Below are 17878 nucleotides of genomic sequence, written 5' to 3' on the forward strand. Positions count from 1 at the left end.
TCGGATCCCACATACAGACCGGCCGCTCACTGGCTGAGTGAGATGCGGGCGCAACACCGAGGGTTGCGATCCCATTGCCGGTCCCGGTCCGGTACGGGCGCGACACTGAGGGTTGCGATCCGTTGCCGGTCACGAAAAAAGACAAAAAAGGAAGAAAAAAAAAAATACATGAAGTGCAAGCATATATTCCATTAGCTGTGAGATCCATGGTAACACATATCGTGTAACCTCTGGAAAACTCCGCTGTCTGCTTGTGAAAGAATGAGAGTGAAAAGACAGTTAATGTCTTAGTGTTGCTATGAAAATGGTTTCAACTTTAGAGACTCCAGGAGTCCCTGGATTATACTTTGAGAACTGCTGTTCTACATTATATGAAGTATTACATAATTGTCTGATTGGCACAGTTTGTTAGGTTCTGTTCAGTAGTTCCCGTTAACTAGATGTTTATTGTATGAATAACTAGATTAAACCCTGTGACAGGCTGAATAAGTATAGTCTCTCCTCAAGCAGCTTATAGTAGGCAGGGAGTAGTAATCCTTACACCAGTAAGTAGCTGGAATTTCAAGCCAAATATGTAACATGTAAGAAAGCTAAAGACAGGATTACAGTAGCACATAGATAGTTAGGACTACTTATGCCCGAGAGATCAGTTAGGTAATGCAAGGAGAGGTGAATATGTTGGCTTATAATACAGTAGTTCCCCCCTTATCCATGGGGGATATGTTCCAGGACCCCCAGTGGATGCCTGAAATCCCAGATAGTACTGAACCTGATTGCTGTCAATCAGAACACAATTGTATTCATGTTTCCCACTCATAAATATAATGCCTTTTCCATCTCAACTAAGCACTTATCTCACACACTGTCGCTGTAACCTTTGCAGTTTGAGGCGCAATAGCAAAACTAGCATGAATTTCTTTTTCTTTCTACACAATTTCACAAATAGAAGATTTGTTCTTACGGTAGATCTTAGCAACCTCAGCATATGATTTTTTTTTCTTTCCTTAGTAAGTCAAGAACTTTCACCATTTCACTTAAAAGAAAGCGTTTTAAAGCCTCTCTTTGACATATCCGAGTTGTCAGCATCACAACTCTTGCATTTGGAGGCTATTGTCAAGTAAAATAAGGGTTACTTGAATACAAGCATTGCGATACAAGAGAGTCAATCTGATAACTGAGATGGCTGCTAAGGGACCTCGGATACACTGGACAAAGGGCCGATTCATGTCCCAGGCAGGACTGAGCAAGGTGGTGGGAGATTTTGTCGTGCTACTCAGAATGGCATGCAATTGAAAATTTATGAATTGTTTATTTCTGGAGTTTTCCATTTAATATTTTGGACCATGGTTGACCATGGGTAACTGAAACTTTGGAAAGCAAAACCGAGGATTAGGGGAGAACAATAGTATAGACAAAGCACAGAGCTAGCAAAGTAAGATGTGAGTTGCTGGGGAGGGATGTGTGCTTGAGTTCAGAAGGCATAAAGGGAAGTCACAGGTAATGCTAGAGTCACTGATCTTAGGGAGCCTAGAATGCCATGCTGACTAAGGTAGTCTTTATTTGGTAGACTGGAATTCACTGACAGATTTTAAATAGAAGAATGACATGATGAGAGCTGTAATTTATAATGTTCTAACAGTGGCCTAAGAGTAGAAAGAAACTGGCAGTAGAAAAGGCAGTTGGAAGACTACCTTGTAGTACAGGTAGGGAATAATGAGAGCCAGGGGTGGGAACTGGAATGGTAAAATCTTTTTAGTATAAGAATATTCAAGATCTACTTTGTCAATAGTCAGAAATGAAACTGGGAAATTGATTCCGTACCACAGGTCACACCTTTAGCTTCTACCTTATAAGAGCATGCTTTTTATCTCAAATAAGTTGTATGTATTATGTAGCATCCAGTTACTTGTGAAAAGTTGAGGAGTGGAGGTGGGAGGAGGAAGGGAATGCAAAAGGAACTCTCATTATCCAGTCCCTAATTGCTCTTTCTCCCAGTGTCTCCTTTCCTCTTGGGCCGGGCACTTTGGGCTGCCAGTCGGTTCACTGTTGCTATGTCCCCTGAACTGATCCAGCAGTTCCTACAGGCAACAGTTAGTGGTCTTCACGAGACACAGCCCCCATCAGTTCGGATTTCTGCCGTGAGAGCCATCTGGGGGTGAGTATACTACCCTAGGGTAATAAGAACTATTTTAAGTGAAAATTATTCAGGGTAGATATCCCAAACCACAGTTGTTTGGTATATTATGTTACTTGGAAATTTCTGCTGAAAATCCCCTTCAGGATAAATGCTGGAAGGACAGGGAAAGAAACTGTGCAAGGAACATGGCTCTTATGAGTCCGGAAGATGTCTTCTTCCCTTTTGCTCCTCATTCCCTTTATTTTTTAATTTTTACTTTATTTTATGTTTTTGGCAACTGGACAGTATGGGGAGCTAACTCATTCCCTTTAAATTAACTCCAGGGCCGATCCTGTGGCGCACTCAGGAGAGTGCGGCGCTGGGAGCGCAGCAGCACTCCTGCCGCGGGTTCTGATCCTATATAGGGATGACCGGTGCGCTCACAGCGCTCACTGGCTGAGCGCAGTGCGGCCGGTCTCAAAAAGGACAAAAAAATAAATAAATAAAAATAAATTAACTCCAGCTCTGAAATCATCTAGGCCAACACCCTTTGTTTCAGAGGTGAAGAACCTGAGGCTTCAAGAGATAAATAACTTGTATAGGGTTGCACAGTTGATAAATGACAGAAGCAGGATTAGAGCTCGTGTCATTTTGTTGATTGCCTCCATATTAGAAACCAAATTTGGGAAAATGTGGCCTAGAAACACTTGTTTTCTGACAATTTTACCTCTTCTTTTTCACGGGTAGTGTACTAATGATTCTGGGTATATTTCTACCCAGCCCAAAGGGAGCATTGTTGTTTAAGGATTTTTTTTTTTTTTTTTTTTTTTTTTTAAGACCAGTAAGGGGATCTTAACCCTTGACTTGGTGTTGTCAGCACCACACTCTCCCGAGTGAGCCACAGGCCAGCCCTAAGGAATATTTTAAGGTCCAAGCTCAAGCATCCCAGTTGAATTACCAAAAACTACCAGCACGAAATTAAAATCTTTTACCTGCCTGCCTGTCCTGTCTGCTTACTTCTTGAGGGAGAGATTGAGATGCATTATTATATATGTCCTTAGGAAGCATTGAGGAATTGCCTGTTCTATCTATCTTCATTTGTTAATTAAATGCTTAATGTTATAACCACAAACTGTTCTTTCTAATGTCACTAGCAGTCTTTTAGTGGTCATCACACTACCTTTGCTTTTCTTTTTTAGTTTGCTCCAGTTATAATTTATTCCTCTGTGTCATAGTTTATGTATCATTGCAAATTACCTTAAATTATTCCTGAAACCAGATATTGATTGACAAATAATTATATTTGTGTCACATTTCTCGTCATTATGCCAGACCTTCTCCTGAGCTCCAAATTAGTGTATCCACTGCTTACTATCCACACCAGGATGGATATCTTATAAGTACCTGAAAATCAACACATTGACTACTGAACTTCCTATTTACCTCCTCTAAGCCTGCCCTACATGTATTCCCTGTTTTAGTAGAGGTAGAAATCTTGTACCTTTAGTGTATGTTTCTGAGACTAGAAGGCCTTATATAAAGGACTACTTTGATTACTACTCAATTAATTATGCTGTCAAACAAAGCAAATGTTAGGAGTTTATTTTTAGCTTTCTTCTGAAGGAAAGGTTCTCTAAAAGCTGAGGTCAGACTTAGTATGAATATTTTATTTTATTTTATTTTATTTTATTTTATTTTATTTTATTTTATTTTATTTTATTTTATTTTATTTTATTTTATTTTATTTTATTTTATTTTATTTTATTTTATTTTATTTTATTTTATTTTATTTTATTTTATTTTATTTTATTTTATTTTATTTTATTTTATTTTATTTTATTTTATTTTATTTTATTTTATTTTATTTTATTTTATTATTTTATTTATTTTATTTTATTTTACTTTTAGCTTCTGACCAGTATGGGGATCTGAACCTCTGACCTTGGTGTTAAAACATTACACTGTAATCAGCTAACCAGCCAGCCCTTCGAGTGGATATTTTAATTCACCATTTAGTTTGCTGTTTATTTACATTTACTTGCCTTATGATAGTACCAGTTATACTAATAAATAAATTGAAAGTGATTTTTGAAAATTATAAAATGTGAGAAATTTTATGTCCTAGTGGCTGGAAAAATAGGCTATTTAAACTAAAATAAGTTAATTATGCCAGTAAACTAGAAGCTATACAGTAAGCCTTTGGCTGTGATATTATTATAGATTTTCATATTTGATGTGTTGAATTTTTGGACAAGAAAGGAATCTTAATAGGTATCTTATAACCATTAATACAATTAATGAAACATTGTTTTGTAAATCCAATAGCCCATTAAGCTTAACAGCTTTAAGTAATACAGATGGCTCAGAATGTGTTTTTCACTCAGTTTCAAAATACCAATATTATGGACGTACAGTTATCTTTCTATATATTTTCTTAAATGTTACTGGTAAACTAGTAATTTTGCATGTCCAAGTAACTGCAAGTGATGCAATCTGTGGTGGAAAGTCTTGGCATTGTAGCATTTTAATTTACAATAACATTTTTAACTTATAATTTAAATTTCTTTTAGTTTCTTTCCTCACGTAAATCCTTATTGAGGACTTATTAGGTGCTAATTAGTGTTATGCTAGGATACATACACAGTAGTGATTGAAAACAAACAAGGTCACTGCCTTTGAGGATTTTAACTTGTGTATAATTTATACCAGTTTTTTTCCAGAATATAGAATTAAAGAAATTGTTTCGGTGCATATCAAACTATTTCTCCATTAAATCAACTAGTGTTTTGCTTACCTAAATTTAAGTATCCAAGTTGAGATCTTATGTAGGATCTATTAATCTAATATTAGCATTTTCTTGATTTCATTGTCTTTTTTTTTTTGCTTAATAATTATTTTTCCCAACACTATCCATTTATTTCGCTCTTACATTTTAAATCTTTTATATCCAAAATCAGTTCACTTATGGTGGTTTTATATTTTATTGTTATATCTTTGCTTGTCAATTTTAGTTTGGAGGGTAGCCCAGATAAATCTTTAATCTGACCTGATATTGCCTCCTTGCTTTAAGAACTGAGTTGCATGACTCTGTTTTGTTTGCCAGGGATATCCCTGGATATTCCCATATGTATTCTTGATCAAATGAACCACATTCAAAGAATGAAGATTTAATAAAAAAATGTTTTAATGGAAAAAAAAGTATCTTGTACCTTTAGAACTTGACTTAAAGATAGAGATCTTGTATTCCCTGTTTTGAAAAAGGTAGAGATCCCAGATCTTTGCCTTTTAGATCTTGGTTCTTTGGCTTCTCATCTCTTCCTCCCTCTCTTCCACTGCTACTAATCTAGATTGTATTCTCAACTTCTCTTGCCTGAATCACTGCAGCAGTTTCCTAATTGATCTCTCTATCTTCACTCTCACTACTGCAATCTATATTATTTGAGCTGTCAAGTTAATCTTTCTAAAACAGAAAACTGGTAATGTTGCTCCTATAGTTAAAACCTTCATAGCTGCCAGATATGCATTTCAAATTCTCAGATACAGACACCTCAGGAGAAAGTCATATTATGCCAGGTGGTACATGAAGCTACAGGATAAATATATAACATCTTCCCAGGGTGTCAGTTTTCCTTGAAGACTTTGGGGTAGGGTAAGGAGGAAATTAGGTATTAGGAATAATTTGTAAAAACAATGTTTGAGAAACACTGGTTTCCACAATAAAGTCCACACTCTCTTGGCATACAAAATCTAATATGATCTAGCCAGATGATGTGTTCTCTGTGATTTTCAGATTGTACAGTTTCAATTTCATTGGAAGAGCAAAGTAACTTAAACCCTTAGAATGGAAGGGTGAGGGGTGAATAAACAAAGCTGAGTATTGGTAGAGAGATGGGTCTAAAACCTAGTTTAAGGAGTTGAGAGCTAACCAAGTCCAGTTGCCAAATTAGCTCTTCAGGAAAAGTTAGGTCAGAGCAAGATGGTATTGAAATCAAGACATTATGGACCAAAAATCAAAGAGTCTGTAGACAAATCTGGGATCAAAGCTCACTGGTCTTTGTGGACGTTTGACAGCTGAAGTAAATAATATGGTTACAAGATACTTTTAAAAAGTTAAGAAAAACCGGGCCGGCCCGTGGCTCACTCGGGAGAGTGTGGTGTTGATAACACCAAGGACACAAGTTCAGATCCCTATATAGGGATGGCCGCTTAGCTCACTGGGTGAGCGTGGTGCTGACAACACCAAGTCAAGGGTTAAGATCCCCTTACTGGTCCTCTTTTCAATTAAAAAAAATAATAAGAAAAACCATTTATTGAGTACCTGCTGAGAGTCTTGTAGTATTAGGTTCTTTTAACATATAGAAACAGTCTTTTTATTGCTTTTTAACTTACCACCATCCTAAAAATAAACAAAAGACTTAGACAATGTATTTTTAGTAATTATATCCCATTGAATATGGTAAGCAGCAATCAGTGAATATTTGTTGATTGAATAAGAGGTTGATACAGTAGAACTATGTATAGAGAACTTTATACCCTACAGATAGTATACCAGTTTTGTAAGTATGCATGGAATGTTTATATAAATTGATCTCATTTTACGATGCAAAAATCATGTTTTTCTCCTTTTCTTCCACTGCTACTACCTTAGATTGTATTCTCCACTTTTCTTGCCTGAATTATAATGAGTAGCTTCCTAAATTTTATAACATGGAAGTTAAAATGGAGTCTCCTATTAAGTAGCAGTTGTGTTGAAAAAAATGTTAAAAACACTAACTATCTGGAAAATAATGGGAATATACATCAAAATCTTAGTAATTAAAGTAGTAGTCTGTGGAGTTATAAAGCATTTAACTTAATATCTTAACAATTTGGATATAATGCTATGGCAGGGATTTGCTTCAAAACAGAGGGGGAAAGGGATGAAATTTTAGAGGAAATATCAAAGATCTAAGCAGAAATAAATTTGAGAATGTAGAAATGGTAGTGATGATATTTATATAAATATGCCACAGAAAGATGTAAAAACATATCTAACTCTAGAAGTAGCTTTATAGAAACTACACATATAAATGCTATAGCATATGAAATTGGAAAAACCAGGAATTGAAGAATCTATTGTGAGTAACTCTTGCATATCTCTCTCTCTCTAGTTATTGTGACCAACTGAAAGTCTCAGAGAGTACCCACGTGCTTCAGCCCTTCCTCCCCAGCATTCTTGATGGCTTAATTCACCTAGCAGCCCAGTTCAGCTCAGAGGTCCTCAACTTGGTGATGGAGACCCTGTGCATAGTTTGTACAGTAGACCCAGAATTCACAGCAAGCATGGAAAGCAAAATCTGCCCCTTCACCATCGCCATTTTCCTAAAGTACAGCAATGGTATGCCACCTGGGAGAATGTGTTATGAGGAGCACCAAAGAAAAAGTGATGGCTGGTGAAGTTAGGTGAAAGTTTCCCTAGGTCTGATGGTCTTAAGCATCATAAGCAAAGAATTTGGCTTTCAGTTAGCAAAGAATAGTTGTGCTGTAGATATAGCAGCATTAAAAAGTAGAATACCTATTTCTGTAATGCTTACTCTCTAATAAGGACTAGGGAAAAAAAAGACAGTGAATAAAAGTCTAACAAGGGCCGGCTCTTGGCTCACTTGGGAGAGCATGGTGCTGACAACACCAAGGTGAACGGTTAAGATCCCCTTACCGGTCATCTTTTAAAAAAAAAAAAGAAAAAAAGTCTAACAAGCAAGAGGCATAATTAAGAATTTTGACAGTCGAGTAGAAAAGTAAGCAACTTAAATGAAAAGCTTCCTATAAGAAGAAGCCTAGAACTATAACTTAGAAAAGGAGATATTGAAGAAAGAAATGTGCTGAAGGTTTATAAACAAAAGTCTTCATCAGATGGCTTGTTTTGGGGGGTTTTTTTGGTTTGGTTTGGTTTGGTTTGGTTTTGCTTGCTGGCCAGTATAGTGAATGAACCATCAGATATTTTTTATAGTAGTAAAAAATTGGAAATAAAAGGTGATTAATTATATCCATTAAATGAAATGCTATGGAGCCATTAAAAATCAAGCTTCAATGGAATATTTAAGACCATGGGAAAGTGCTTACGTTATAAGTGAAAAGACACTTTTCCGCGAAAAGTCCATAGAATATGATTTTAAGTTTTGGTTTTGTTTTAGAAAAGGATGTGTATATTGATATGTGTGTAGAAAAAAATAGCAAAAGAAAATACATCAAAATCTTAAGGGTGGTTTTCTCTAGGTGGTGGTTAATTACAGGTGTTTTCTTTCCTTTAATGCTTTTCTGCATTTCAAGTTTTTCTGTAGTGAATGTATTTATTAATACTTTATTATTAGAAAAAGTATTAGGGATATTTGTTTTTAAAGACGGAACCCCAGTATTGAAGCTCAGAAAGATATATAGGGGCAGGGATTGTTTATATAATATCATACATTTAAACTTGGTATTTGATTTGCTTTTTCACATTAAAATGTGTCCTGCAGAGCTTCCCACATTGCATTCTTGGATGTATCTCATTCTTTAAACTATCGCATAATATTCCATAAAATGGCTACATCATAATTTATTTATCCACTCTGTTAATGGAAATCTAAGTTGTTTCCAATTTTTTTCTATTACAAACAATACCGCAGTGGTCTTTTAACATACACTTTAGTGCACACTGGCATGCTAAGTAGGGGAGGGCATTTTTATTATATAGGTAAAGTAGGTCAGGCTAAAGTTCTATTTCTTCATAAAGCTTTTTTTTTTTTTTTTTTTTTTTTTTTTTTAGCTTACAAATAAATAAGAAACATGAATTAGCTTGAACTCTATGCACTGGTATTTTGTAGGACAAAAATGGTCATTATCTACAATTTCATGTGGTTTGAACTAAAAAACATGTCAGATGGTGAAAGGTGACATAAAGAACAATAAAGCTGGGATAAAGGAGAATCGTAATAACTTCGTATAGCATACATTATACGAAGTTATACGACCGGCTGCACTGTGCTCAGCCAGTGAGTGCTGTGAGCGCACCGGTCGTCCCCATATAGGATCCGAACCCGCGGCGGGAGCGCTACTGCACTCCCAGCACAGCACTCTCTCGAGTGTGCCACGGGCTCAGCCCCCGAACCCTTAACTTTGTTGTTACAAGGTGGCACTCTAACAAACTCTGCTAACTGGGCAGCCCCACAAGGCTCTCTTTTTGCCCCAGAAATGGCTTTTGGAGTTCTTCATGTCTATCATAGCTTCTCCCTAGGATATATGTATCTTTGACCTATGAGAACCTGGGGGAAAGCCAATGTTTTGGCAGTTTTTGAAATCTTCATGTCTTCTTAACCAAGTATCAATGGAGCTTTTTTTTTAAGCATTTGGTTTTATAATCAATCTAGGTTTCACAAAAATAACGACTTTAAAGATTTGCCTCCAGAATAAAAGCCAAATTTTGTTTTAGGAGTAGCTATTAATGACTATTCCCTGCCTTAATGAAAACATATATACTGTGTCTCATGGAGATTTAGCATCTATCCTGTTCTTTCAGGTTATTCATATGGCCCCACTAGTTCCCAGGCATGTGATATATAATCAGTGCAGAAGTTGTTAACTTAGGTTAGGGACAGAGAACAGACATCATTAAGCCAGAAGTAGATGCAGACCATCAGGCAGGGGGATTCCATGTTGCCTTATCCACTTCAGATCCTGTCGTCGCCTCGCTGGCTCAGGACATCTTCAAGGAGTTGTCCCAGATCGAAGCCTGTCAGGGCCCAATGCAGATGAGGCTGATTCCCACTCTGGTCAGCATAATGCAGGCCCCAGCCGACAAGATCCCTGCAGGGCTCTGTGCGGTGAGTGGCTACAAGGCGGGGAGCATGTTTTGTGTGTGTGTGTGTGTGAGAGGGAGGGAGAGAGGGAGAGGAGAGCTCTGCAAGTACCATCCACCCACAGATCCTACCTAGCTGACAGGAAACTGATATCACTGGAGCCTCATGGGGTGATTTTACTGGGCTACTCTGCCCAAAAGGACAATGGGTGCTTCTCAGAGGCTTAAGAGAATGGCTCGGGCCGGCCCGTGGCTCACTCGGGAGAGTGCGGTGCTGATAACACCAAGGCCACGGGTTCGGATCCCATATACGGATGGCCGGTTTGCTCACTGGGTGAGCGTGGTGCTGACAAACACCACGTCAAGGGTTAAGATCCCCTTACCGGTCATCTTTAAAAAAAAAAAAAAAAGAAAAGAAAGAAAAAGAAAATGGCTCTTCTTGTTCCAGAGGTACCCTCAGTGAACTGAACAGAATGCCCCCATTACACAGCACCACTAAGTATGTCATCTGACTATCTGAGCCATTGCCATACACCACCCATCCCCATAGCTAATCAAGTAACAAGTTATGTTGAGGAGACTTAGAGCACTATCTACTATTTAATTATTCCCCATCCCCCAAACTTGCCTTTTATTAATTAGCTTCCTCCGGGTTGCTATGTTGTATCCACCCAGTAAAGATCGTGGTTGTTGGGCACGCCCACCCAGAAGCAATTCTGACTCCTTTCCTTCTTCTTTCCTTCAGACAGCTATTGATATCTTGACCACAGTAGTAAGGAATACAAAGCCTCCACTTTCCCAGCTTCTCATCTGCCAAGCTTTCCCTGCAGTGGCACAATGCACCCTTCACACAGATGACAACGCCACCATGCAGGTATCTGAGACATGGACACTAGAAGAGGGACGATAGCTCCCCAGTAATGGGCTTGTGGTTTCATGCTTTTGAAATATGTTTCTCAATTTTGTATTTATCCAGAGGACCCAGTAAGGGTTCAGGCTGCAAAAGCCAAGCATTCTTAAAGAATGTGGCTAGCAGGCATCCTGCCCATCTGTATCTGGGTATTACTACTTGGAAGAGATTACAGACATCTAGACTTGGGGCCGTAAGAAAGTCTTTCTGAATATTTCTTCTATTAATAAAGTCAGCAAAGTGATAGGCGTCTGGAGAGGGGAGAGATGCCTGCATATGTTTCCTCTTTCTGTTTCTTGGGTAAGTTGGTTACTTTTTCAGGTCTTTACTACTGCAATTGATTGTAAAGGTTGTAGGAGCTTGTCAGTGGATGTTGATCAGCTTGTAAATCTCTAGACAGGTGTAAGGTCTGTCTTTATTCCCATAAAGAACTGTAGTACACCCAATTATTGCTACATCTTAGACATATTTTTCCAGTACTATAGCTAGATCTTTATGGCTAAAACTCAGTTTGATTGGCCACCGTTCCTTGTGATCAGAAATATTCATTTTTGAGATAACCGACTGGGCAAAGGGGGCATTGTGTGATGCCTGTCTGTATCTGTAACAGTAAATTCCGGACTGCAGTGGTATGAGCAAACCCTGTAGGCTGACTGCTCTTATGAGGCATATGCCTCTTGAAGGCCTCCTGGCATCTATCTCCCAGTTGCTAATCTTGCTTGCCACCTCTGTCTCCCCAGAATGGTGGAGAGTGCTTGCGGGCCTATGTGTCAGTGACGCTGGAGCAGGTAGCCCAGTGGCATGACGAGCAGGGCCACAATGGGCTGTGGTATGTGATGCAAGTGGTGAGCCAGCTCCTGGACCCTCGCACCTCCGAGTTCACTGCGGCCTTTGTGGGCCGCCTTGTCTCCACCCTCATCTCTAAGGCAGGGCGGGAGCTGGGAGAGAATCTGGACCAGATTCTTCGTGCCATCCTCAGTAAGATGCAGCAGGCAGAGACTCTCAGTGTCATGCAGGTAAGAGGACAGTAGGGAGCTGGGCTTTCCCATCCCTGGGGTGACAGAGATGGGAATTAGTGTGTTGGTCCTGAGTTGTTTTACCCTCTTTCTTACTATCCCTATAGACAGTTAAGTAAAATTGGATTTGTTCTGGCCCGAGAAACATGAGCAAGGAAATCTCCGTGTTTTCTTGTCCTGTGTATGGTACTCTCAGTACATAGACTCTGTGTCTTGATTGACTGGCCCACTCCCTCTCATCTCCTATGTCTCTGAGATTGAGTTTCCTGAAGCAGATGTCCTCCTTATCTCCTAGTCTCTGATCATGGTGTTCGCTCATCTGGTGCACACCCAGCTGGAACCTCTCCTGGAGTTTCTGTGTAGCCTCCCAGGACCCACTGGCAAACCTGCCCTGGAGTTTGTGATGGCTGAGTGGACAAGCCGACAGCATCTGTTCTATGGCCAATATGAAGGCAAAGTCAGGTAGGGCCCCATCTTTCTTCTCTGGGCATTCTACCCCTATTCACATTTCTTCTTTCCCTGATTTGCTCTGTTGATTTTTGTTTGACATATCAAACTGTCCCTTGTATTCCCTTTTCCCTATCTTTCTCTATTGCTAATGCGTATACTTGAATAGCTGCCATCTTGGAATCTCTAAAAGACAATAAACACAGGCAGACCAAATATTTCTCATCTCTGCTGTCTAGAGATGCTCCTCTTCCACAGACTTCACCCAGCTAAGTACTGCCAGTGGTTTATTCTCCATTATAAACCCAAGCCTTCCAACCCTGGCTTTCTAACTTTCCATCCTGGACTTTAGTCCCATCAGTTCTTATCACCCTATTGCATTTTACGGTGTGGACAGCCATTGTGACGCTCACTCTAGCTTTGTTCGAGAAGAACTGATCTCATTAGACCATCTCATCAACCCTAAATCCTGTTTTCAGCTGAACTTTCTTACCTCCTAATTAGTCGTGAACAGAATTTTCACCATCAGAGAGAGGGTCTCAGGACATAATTGCTTATCTACTTGGAGTGGACTCCAGATGGGTGGCTAATTGACCATTTTTGGCTCTTCCTTGCCAGCTCTGTGGCACTGTGTAAACTGCTCCAGCATGGTATCAACGCAGATGACAAACGGCTACAGGATATCCGCGTGAAAGGAGAAGAGATCTACAGCATGGACGAGGGCATCCGCACCCGCTCTAAGTCAGCCAAAAGTGAGTGCTGCTGCCATCCCTCCAGTCCCCTCCGTATGGGGGCTAAGGATACTGGTCTAGAGGGCAGGTATATACTGTGATCTATGTTTTTAAAACATAGTTGTTAGTGATGGGTTTGATAAAGAGGCAGGAGGAAACAGTAGGTAAACACTGGATCAGTGCCTTCCTGTTGTTGAAAGTTGACAAAAATATTCTCAGGTACTAAGGATCCCCAGCTTCCAGCTTCATTGTGGGGCTTTGACACATGTATTCAGCACGACTTTGTTATTGGGTTGCCTTCAGCCTGTGTCTCTACTGATTTATAGGTAGTGAGTACAGAGCTACTGTCTTCAACTAGGTTTATAATCACCTATGCCATCTCTCAAACTGCAGGTCAGAGGGACTAGAATACTATGCTCTGTTGGTTTCAGAGCTTTATTACTGACTAGAACCCATCTCCTTTAATCCGTGGACTCTTGTCTCTCCCAGCTTCTGAACTGTTACAAAACCAAGCCTTTTCCTTCCTTCCCAGACCCAGAGCGCTGGACAAACATTCCTTTGCTGGTCAAGATCCTAAAGCTGATCATCAATGAGCTCTCCAATGTCATGGAGGCCAATGCCGCTCGCCAAGCCACTCCTGCAGAATGGAGTCAAGGTACACCAGCCCTTACTCCCAGGAGACTTTTTAACCTGGCAGATGGAGTTATAGATGGTCAAATTATTAATTTGGTTTGTTGAGTGACTTTTTAAAAATATGTATATATATTGAATGGATACTTTGTTGCTGGCACTGTCGTGAGTGCTAGGCATGTAAAGAGCTACTTTTCAGGTCTGCCTTAGGAAATCTTACAAAGGTTGGGGTGGAAGGCATCTAGGAGGCAAGCTACCTTAGCCTTTCCGTGGTTTGGTTCTTAAGATTCCCTCAACCTTTTATCTCTCCACCAGAATACGCTGGGTTCTTCATTCAAACATACTGGGAGGGTTTGGCCATCCTTGTTTCTCTTCCACTAGGGACTAGAGGCCACATTGCAGAAACCCTCGGAGTCCTTCTTTTCTGGACTGTTTAGATTTCGGGAGGGAAAATGCATGAATATGCTCTAGCTGCTTTTCATCTCCAAGTAGATGATTCCAATGATATGTGGGAGGACCAGGAAGAGGAGGAGGAGGAGGAGGAGGATGGTTTAGCTGGCCAACTTTTGTCTGACATTCTTGCTACAAGTAAATATGGTAAGCCGCTTGAGAAGAGGATGCCATGGTAATACCTTTTCTATGCATGCTGGTGCCAAGAATAGGATACCCAAGAAAGGGGAGAGGTGGGCCCATAAGGGATGTTTCTTGGGCTCTTGTCCCTTCTGCCTCAGCTGTGTGGTGGTGTGTCAGCACCCAGGGCGTGATCACAGGCCCCTGCCTGACTGCCCTGTGTCGGCTGTGTCTGACAGAGGAGGATTACTACGAGGACGACGAGGAAGATGACCCCGATGCCCTGAAGGATCCTCTCTATCAAATTGATCTGCAGGTGAGAGTGCCCAGAGAAGGTGTCTTGCACATGACAGTGGCCCAAGCCATGGAAACAGGAATACGGGTTCAAATCCAGCCATGGTTCATCATGGGAGCCTCAAGGGCAAGAGCTCCTATCTTGCTGAGTAGTCAAGGGCTTTGGGTGGGTTGGGACTTGACTACACCAGTGTTGTAATCCAGCTTCTTTAGGCTATGGTGAAGGTCCTCGGGGTAAAATATGAGATATGGCCTTGGAAAAATTTTGTTTCCCTATGGAATTTTGTCCCTGGATTATACCTAAACTAGATACAAGAATGTAGAAAACCATTCCTCAGGGAGCTGGCATTTATATAAAAGCCAGCATTCCCTGTACCATTTGATGGTGGTTCACCCATCTGCAGATGGGCGACCCTGGGAACCCTCAGTAATGCCAGTCTTATTTTTCCCTCCAGGCATATCTCACAGACTTCCTCTGCCAGTTTGCTCAGCAGCCCTGCTACATAATGTTCTCAGGCCACCTTAATGACAACGAGAGGCGGGTTCTACAGACCATTGGCATCTGAAAGGGGGAACCTTTCCACATTTGCTCCTTCTCCTGGTCCAGCCACAAACCATTTTGCAGCCCTCATGGCTTTGAGATGCACTTTCTTCTCAACCTAGAGTGGCTTCCTGGCCCTTGGCCTCTGCAGAGTGACACTGACAACAACTCAGACCAAGCTCACCAGTGCCATCACTTAGGAATGCTGGAACAAAGGATATTTCTCAAAGTCCCCCTGAAGACATCCCATCTCTAGAACCTTTTTTCTCCCCAACTCTGCCCCTACCTCTCTTCCTAGAGTCCTCTGCTGGCCAGTCCAGAAACATTGTTGCCCAGAAGAATTATGTATTCATGGATTATTTTGCCCCACCTCAAGAGCACAGGAAGTCATGACCATTTATATTCTAAAACAGACTTGTCTACTTTTATAGGACAACAGATTTGTTCAGATAGAAATCCTCTTGAGAGATCATTATGCTTTCTGACCTTGACCTCTGATGCTCTGGGTTCTTAGGAGGAACAAGCAGGAGCAGCTACATTCTAAGCTCTTTCCAGTGAACTCTCCACTCTGCTTCCCTCTTACAACACTAAGGCTCCTCTCTCGAAGGAAGTCATCTTGTTTTGCCTCATTGCATGACACAACCCCTCCCCCCAAGCTTTTCCTATATATACATGCACACACAGAATAAGCCAGACAGATGGCAATTTGTTTTTCCTTTTTTAGAAAACAAAATGGAAAAAAAGGATTTTTTAAAAATCCACCTGACCCAACTTTATTTAGTATGCCTCTCCCACACATTACAGAGTCTGATATTCAAAGGTTATCCCCTCTCCCTCAAGAATCCTCTTAAACTGGTTAAGTTGTAGCCCCCAAATTCGCAACATGTATTTTTCTAGGACAGTAAAATAATCTTTACAAGTCAATTTAGTTGACATGTTATAAGGTGTCTTAGCCCCTCTTTGCCTTCTAGTCCCTTTAGAAGGAAAGTAAAAAGGGCCAATGGGGGGGCAGATTAACTAGAGCCTATTTAAACATTTTAGTGTGTTTTGGCAAACCTAGCAAGTCAATTTAGTTGACATGTTATAAGGTGTCTTAGCCCCTCTTTGCCTTCTAGTCCCTTTAGAAGGAAAGTAAAAAGGGGCAATGGGGGGGCAGATTAACTAGAGCCTATTTAAACATTTTAGTGTGTTTTGGCAAACCTAGCTCAAAATGATTCTCAGAGAACTGGCATTGTTCAATCAGGTATTTTTAAGGGAGATCCCTTAATTGGGAAATTTAGTTTGTTGTGGGTTCAAAGAGTAAATGAGGATGAAAAGTCAAAAAAGAAGGTAAAGCCCAGTGTTCCCTCTTTTTGATAGCTCCTATATCTGGAGCCCCATTTTTAATAGCCACAGAATTTTTTTAGGTTGATCTTCTCACAAATAGGAAATACAATATAAAGTGAATCTGATTCTCCAAAGGGAAGGGCCCCACTGTGGGGTATTTACTCTATAGTACTCTATGGAAACCTAAGGATATTGTAGCTGGTAATGACTATATGCCACTAGATGTCCCTAGTGTTCAACCTCCATGACTGAGTTGGGAGGTCTTTCAGTTAGTTACTATCTTAGAAAAGCCTAAGGGCATGTGCTCAGTTGTCCTCTGCTAGCCAGGTTGTGAAGCTAATACTGGCTTCTGCTCCTGTCGCTTTTCCTCTTTGAGTTGGAGGAGTCATTGATATTGGGGAAATGATGGCAGGTCTGGCCAAGTGGTACTCAGGAAACTTTGGTCTGATCCTTGGAGACTTGCTCCATAGTGGATCTCAAGGCAGTGCCATTTGGGTTTGGAACTGAAGGCAGCAGATTGTTCTACAAGGCCAAGTCAGCCTCTGAATTTGGCATGCAAGAATCATCTCATGCCAGCAGAATTGAACTGCTGAGTTTGGGAAGGCTTGAGGCTCCCACACGTAGACTGAGAATGATGTGGGCCCCTTCTGGGCCTGCTGATTAGAAAAAATAGTCAATATCTAGTGCCAAAAGTGGTCCTAAGTCCCCTGGCAGGGGTCCTCTCTTCCTGCCCGCATGCAGATTTGGGGAAGACTAGGCCTCCTGCCTGAAGGAGAACTTGAGTCCTGAGGAAGGGCCCTAGTATCATTTGGGGTCACCCCAGGCCAGCGGACTTGCAGCTGTGGTTGAGAACAGAGGGTCTGGACCCCTTTGTGTGCAGGTACTTCCTTGTGTTTCCATAGTATTTTCATGCACATTATCTCATTTAACCTTTATAAAAGTGTATTAGTCCGTTTTGTGTTGCTATAACAGAATACTTGGAACTGAGTAATTTATAAAGAAAAACGAAATTTATCGCTTACAGTTTCTGAGGGTGGGAAGTCCAAAGTCCATCTGGTGGTGGCGACAGTGACCCAGGAGTCTCACATTGCAAGATGGGGAAGCAGAGAGAGCAAGACAGACCCTCCTATTCTTTTAAAGCCTCAGAACCACGCCCCTGACCACCATTTTTAACCCATTCACTGCTGCAGGGTCCTACAATCCAGTCACCTCTTCAAGGCTCCACCTTTCAATTACCATAATAGTATTTCCCACCCTCTTAACAGTCACAGTGGGGGCTAAGTTTCTAATACATAACACTTGGAGGACACAATTCAAGTTCCAGTGAGTTTTGGAGGGACATAGTTTAATCCACTACAAATCGGTACACAGTGTGAATGTTACTTATTTTCTATTATTGAGGAAAAGAATTTGGAGAAACTGTCTAGTGTCATCAGGAAGAAGAAATCTGTTGAAAGCCAGTGGTATTGACAGAAAGTTGA

General features: G+C 40.6%; 1 protein-coding gene across 2 annotated transcripts in view; it reads left to right on the forward strand.

Moving 5' to 3' along the window:
• IPO9 (importin 9) overlaps positions 1-15995 on the forward strand; it is a 41288-nt gene extending 25293 nt beyond the window's left edge. Inside the window, exons 14-24 of one of the 2 annotated variants that reach the window (XM_008586410.1) lie at positions 1996-2155; positions 7267-7493; positions 9809-9957; positions 10678-10806; positions 11583-11858; positions 12154-12320; positions 12924-13057; positions 13569-13691; positions 14159-14263; positions 14476-14552; positions 14986-15995. In XM_008586410.1, the coding sequence (XP_008584632.1) occupies positions 1996-2155; positions 7267-7493; positions 9809-9957; positions 10678-10806; positions 11583-11858; positions 12154-12320; positions 12924-13057; positions 13569-13691; positions 14159-14263; positions 14476-14552; positions 14986-15096 (1658 nt within the window). In that variant the 3' untranslated portion in view covers positions 15097-15995. The other variant, XM_008586411.1, reaches the window with a different exon arrangement.
• The last annotated feature ends 1883 nt before the right edge of the window (positions 15996-17878 follow it).

This window comes from Galeopterus variegatus, unplaced genomic scaffold, assembly GCF_000696425.1.
Source record: "Galeopterus variegatus unplaced genomic scaffold, G_variegatus-3.0.2 Scaffold3978, whole genome shotgun sequence".
NCBI classification, from domain to species: domain Eukaryota; kingdom Metazoa; phylum Chordata; class Mammalia; order Dermoptera; family Cynocephalidae; genus Galeopterus; species Galeopterus variegatus.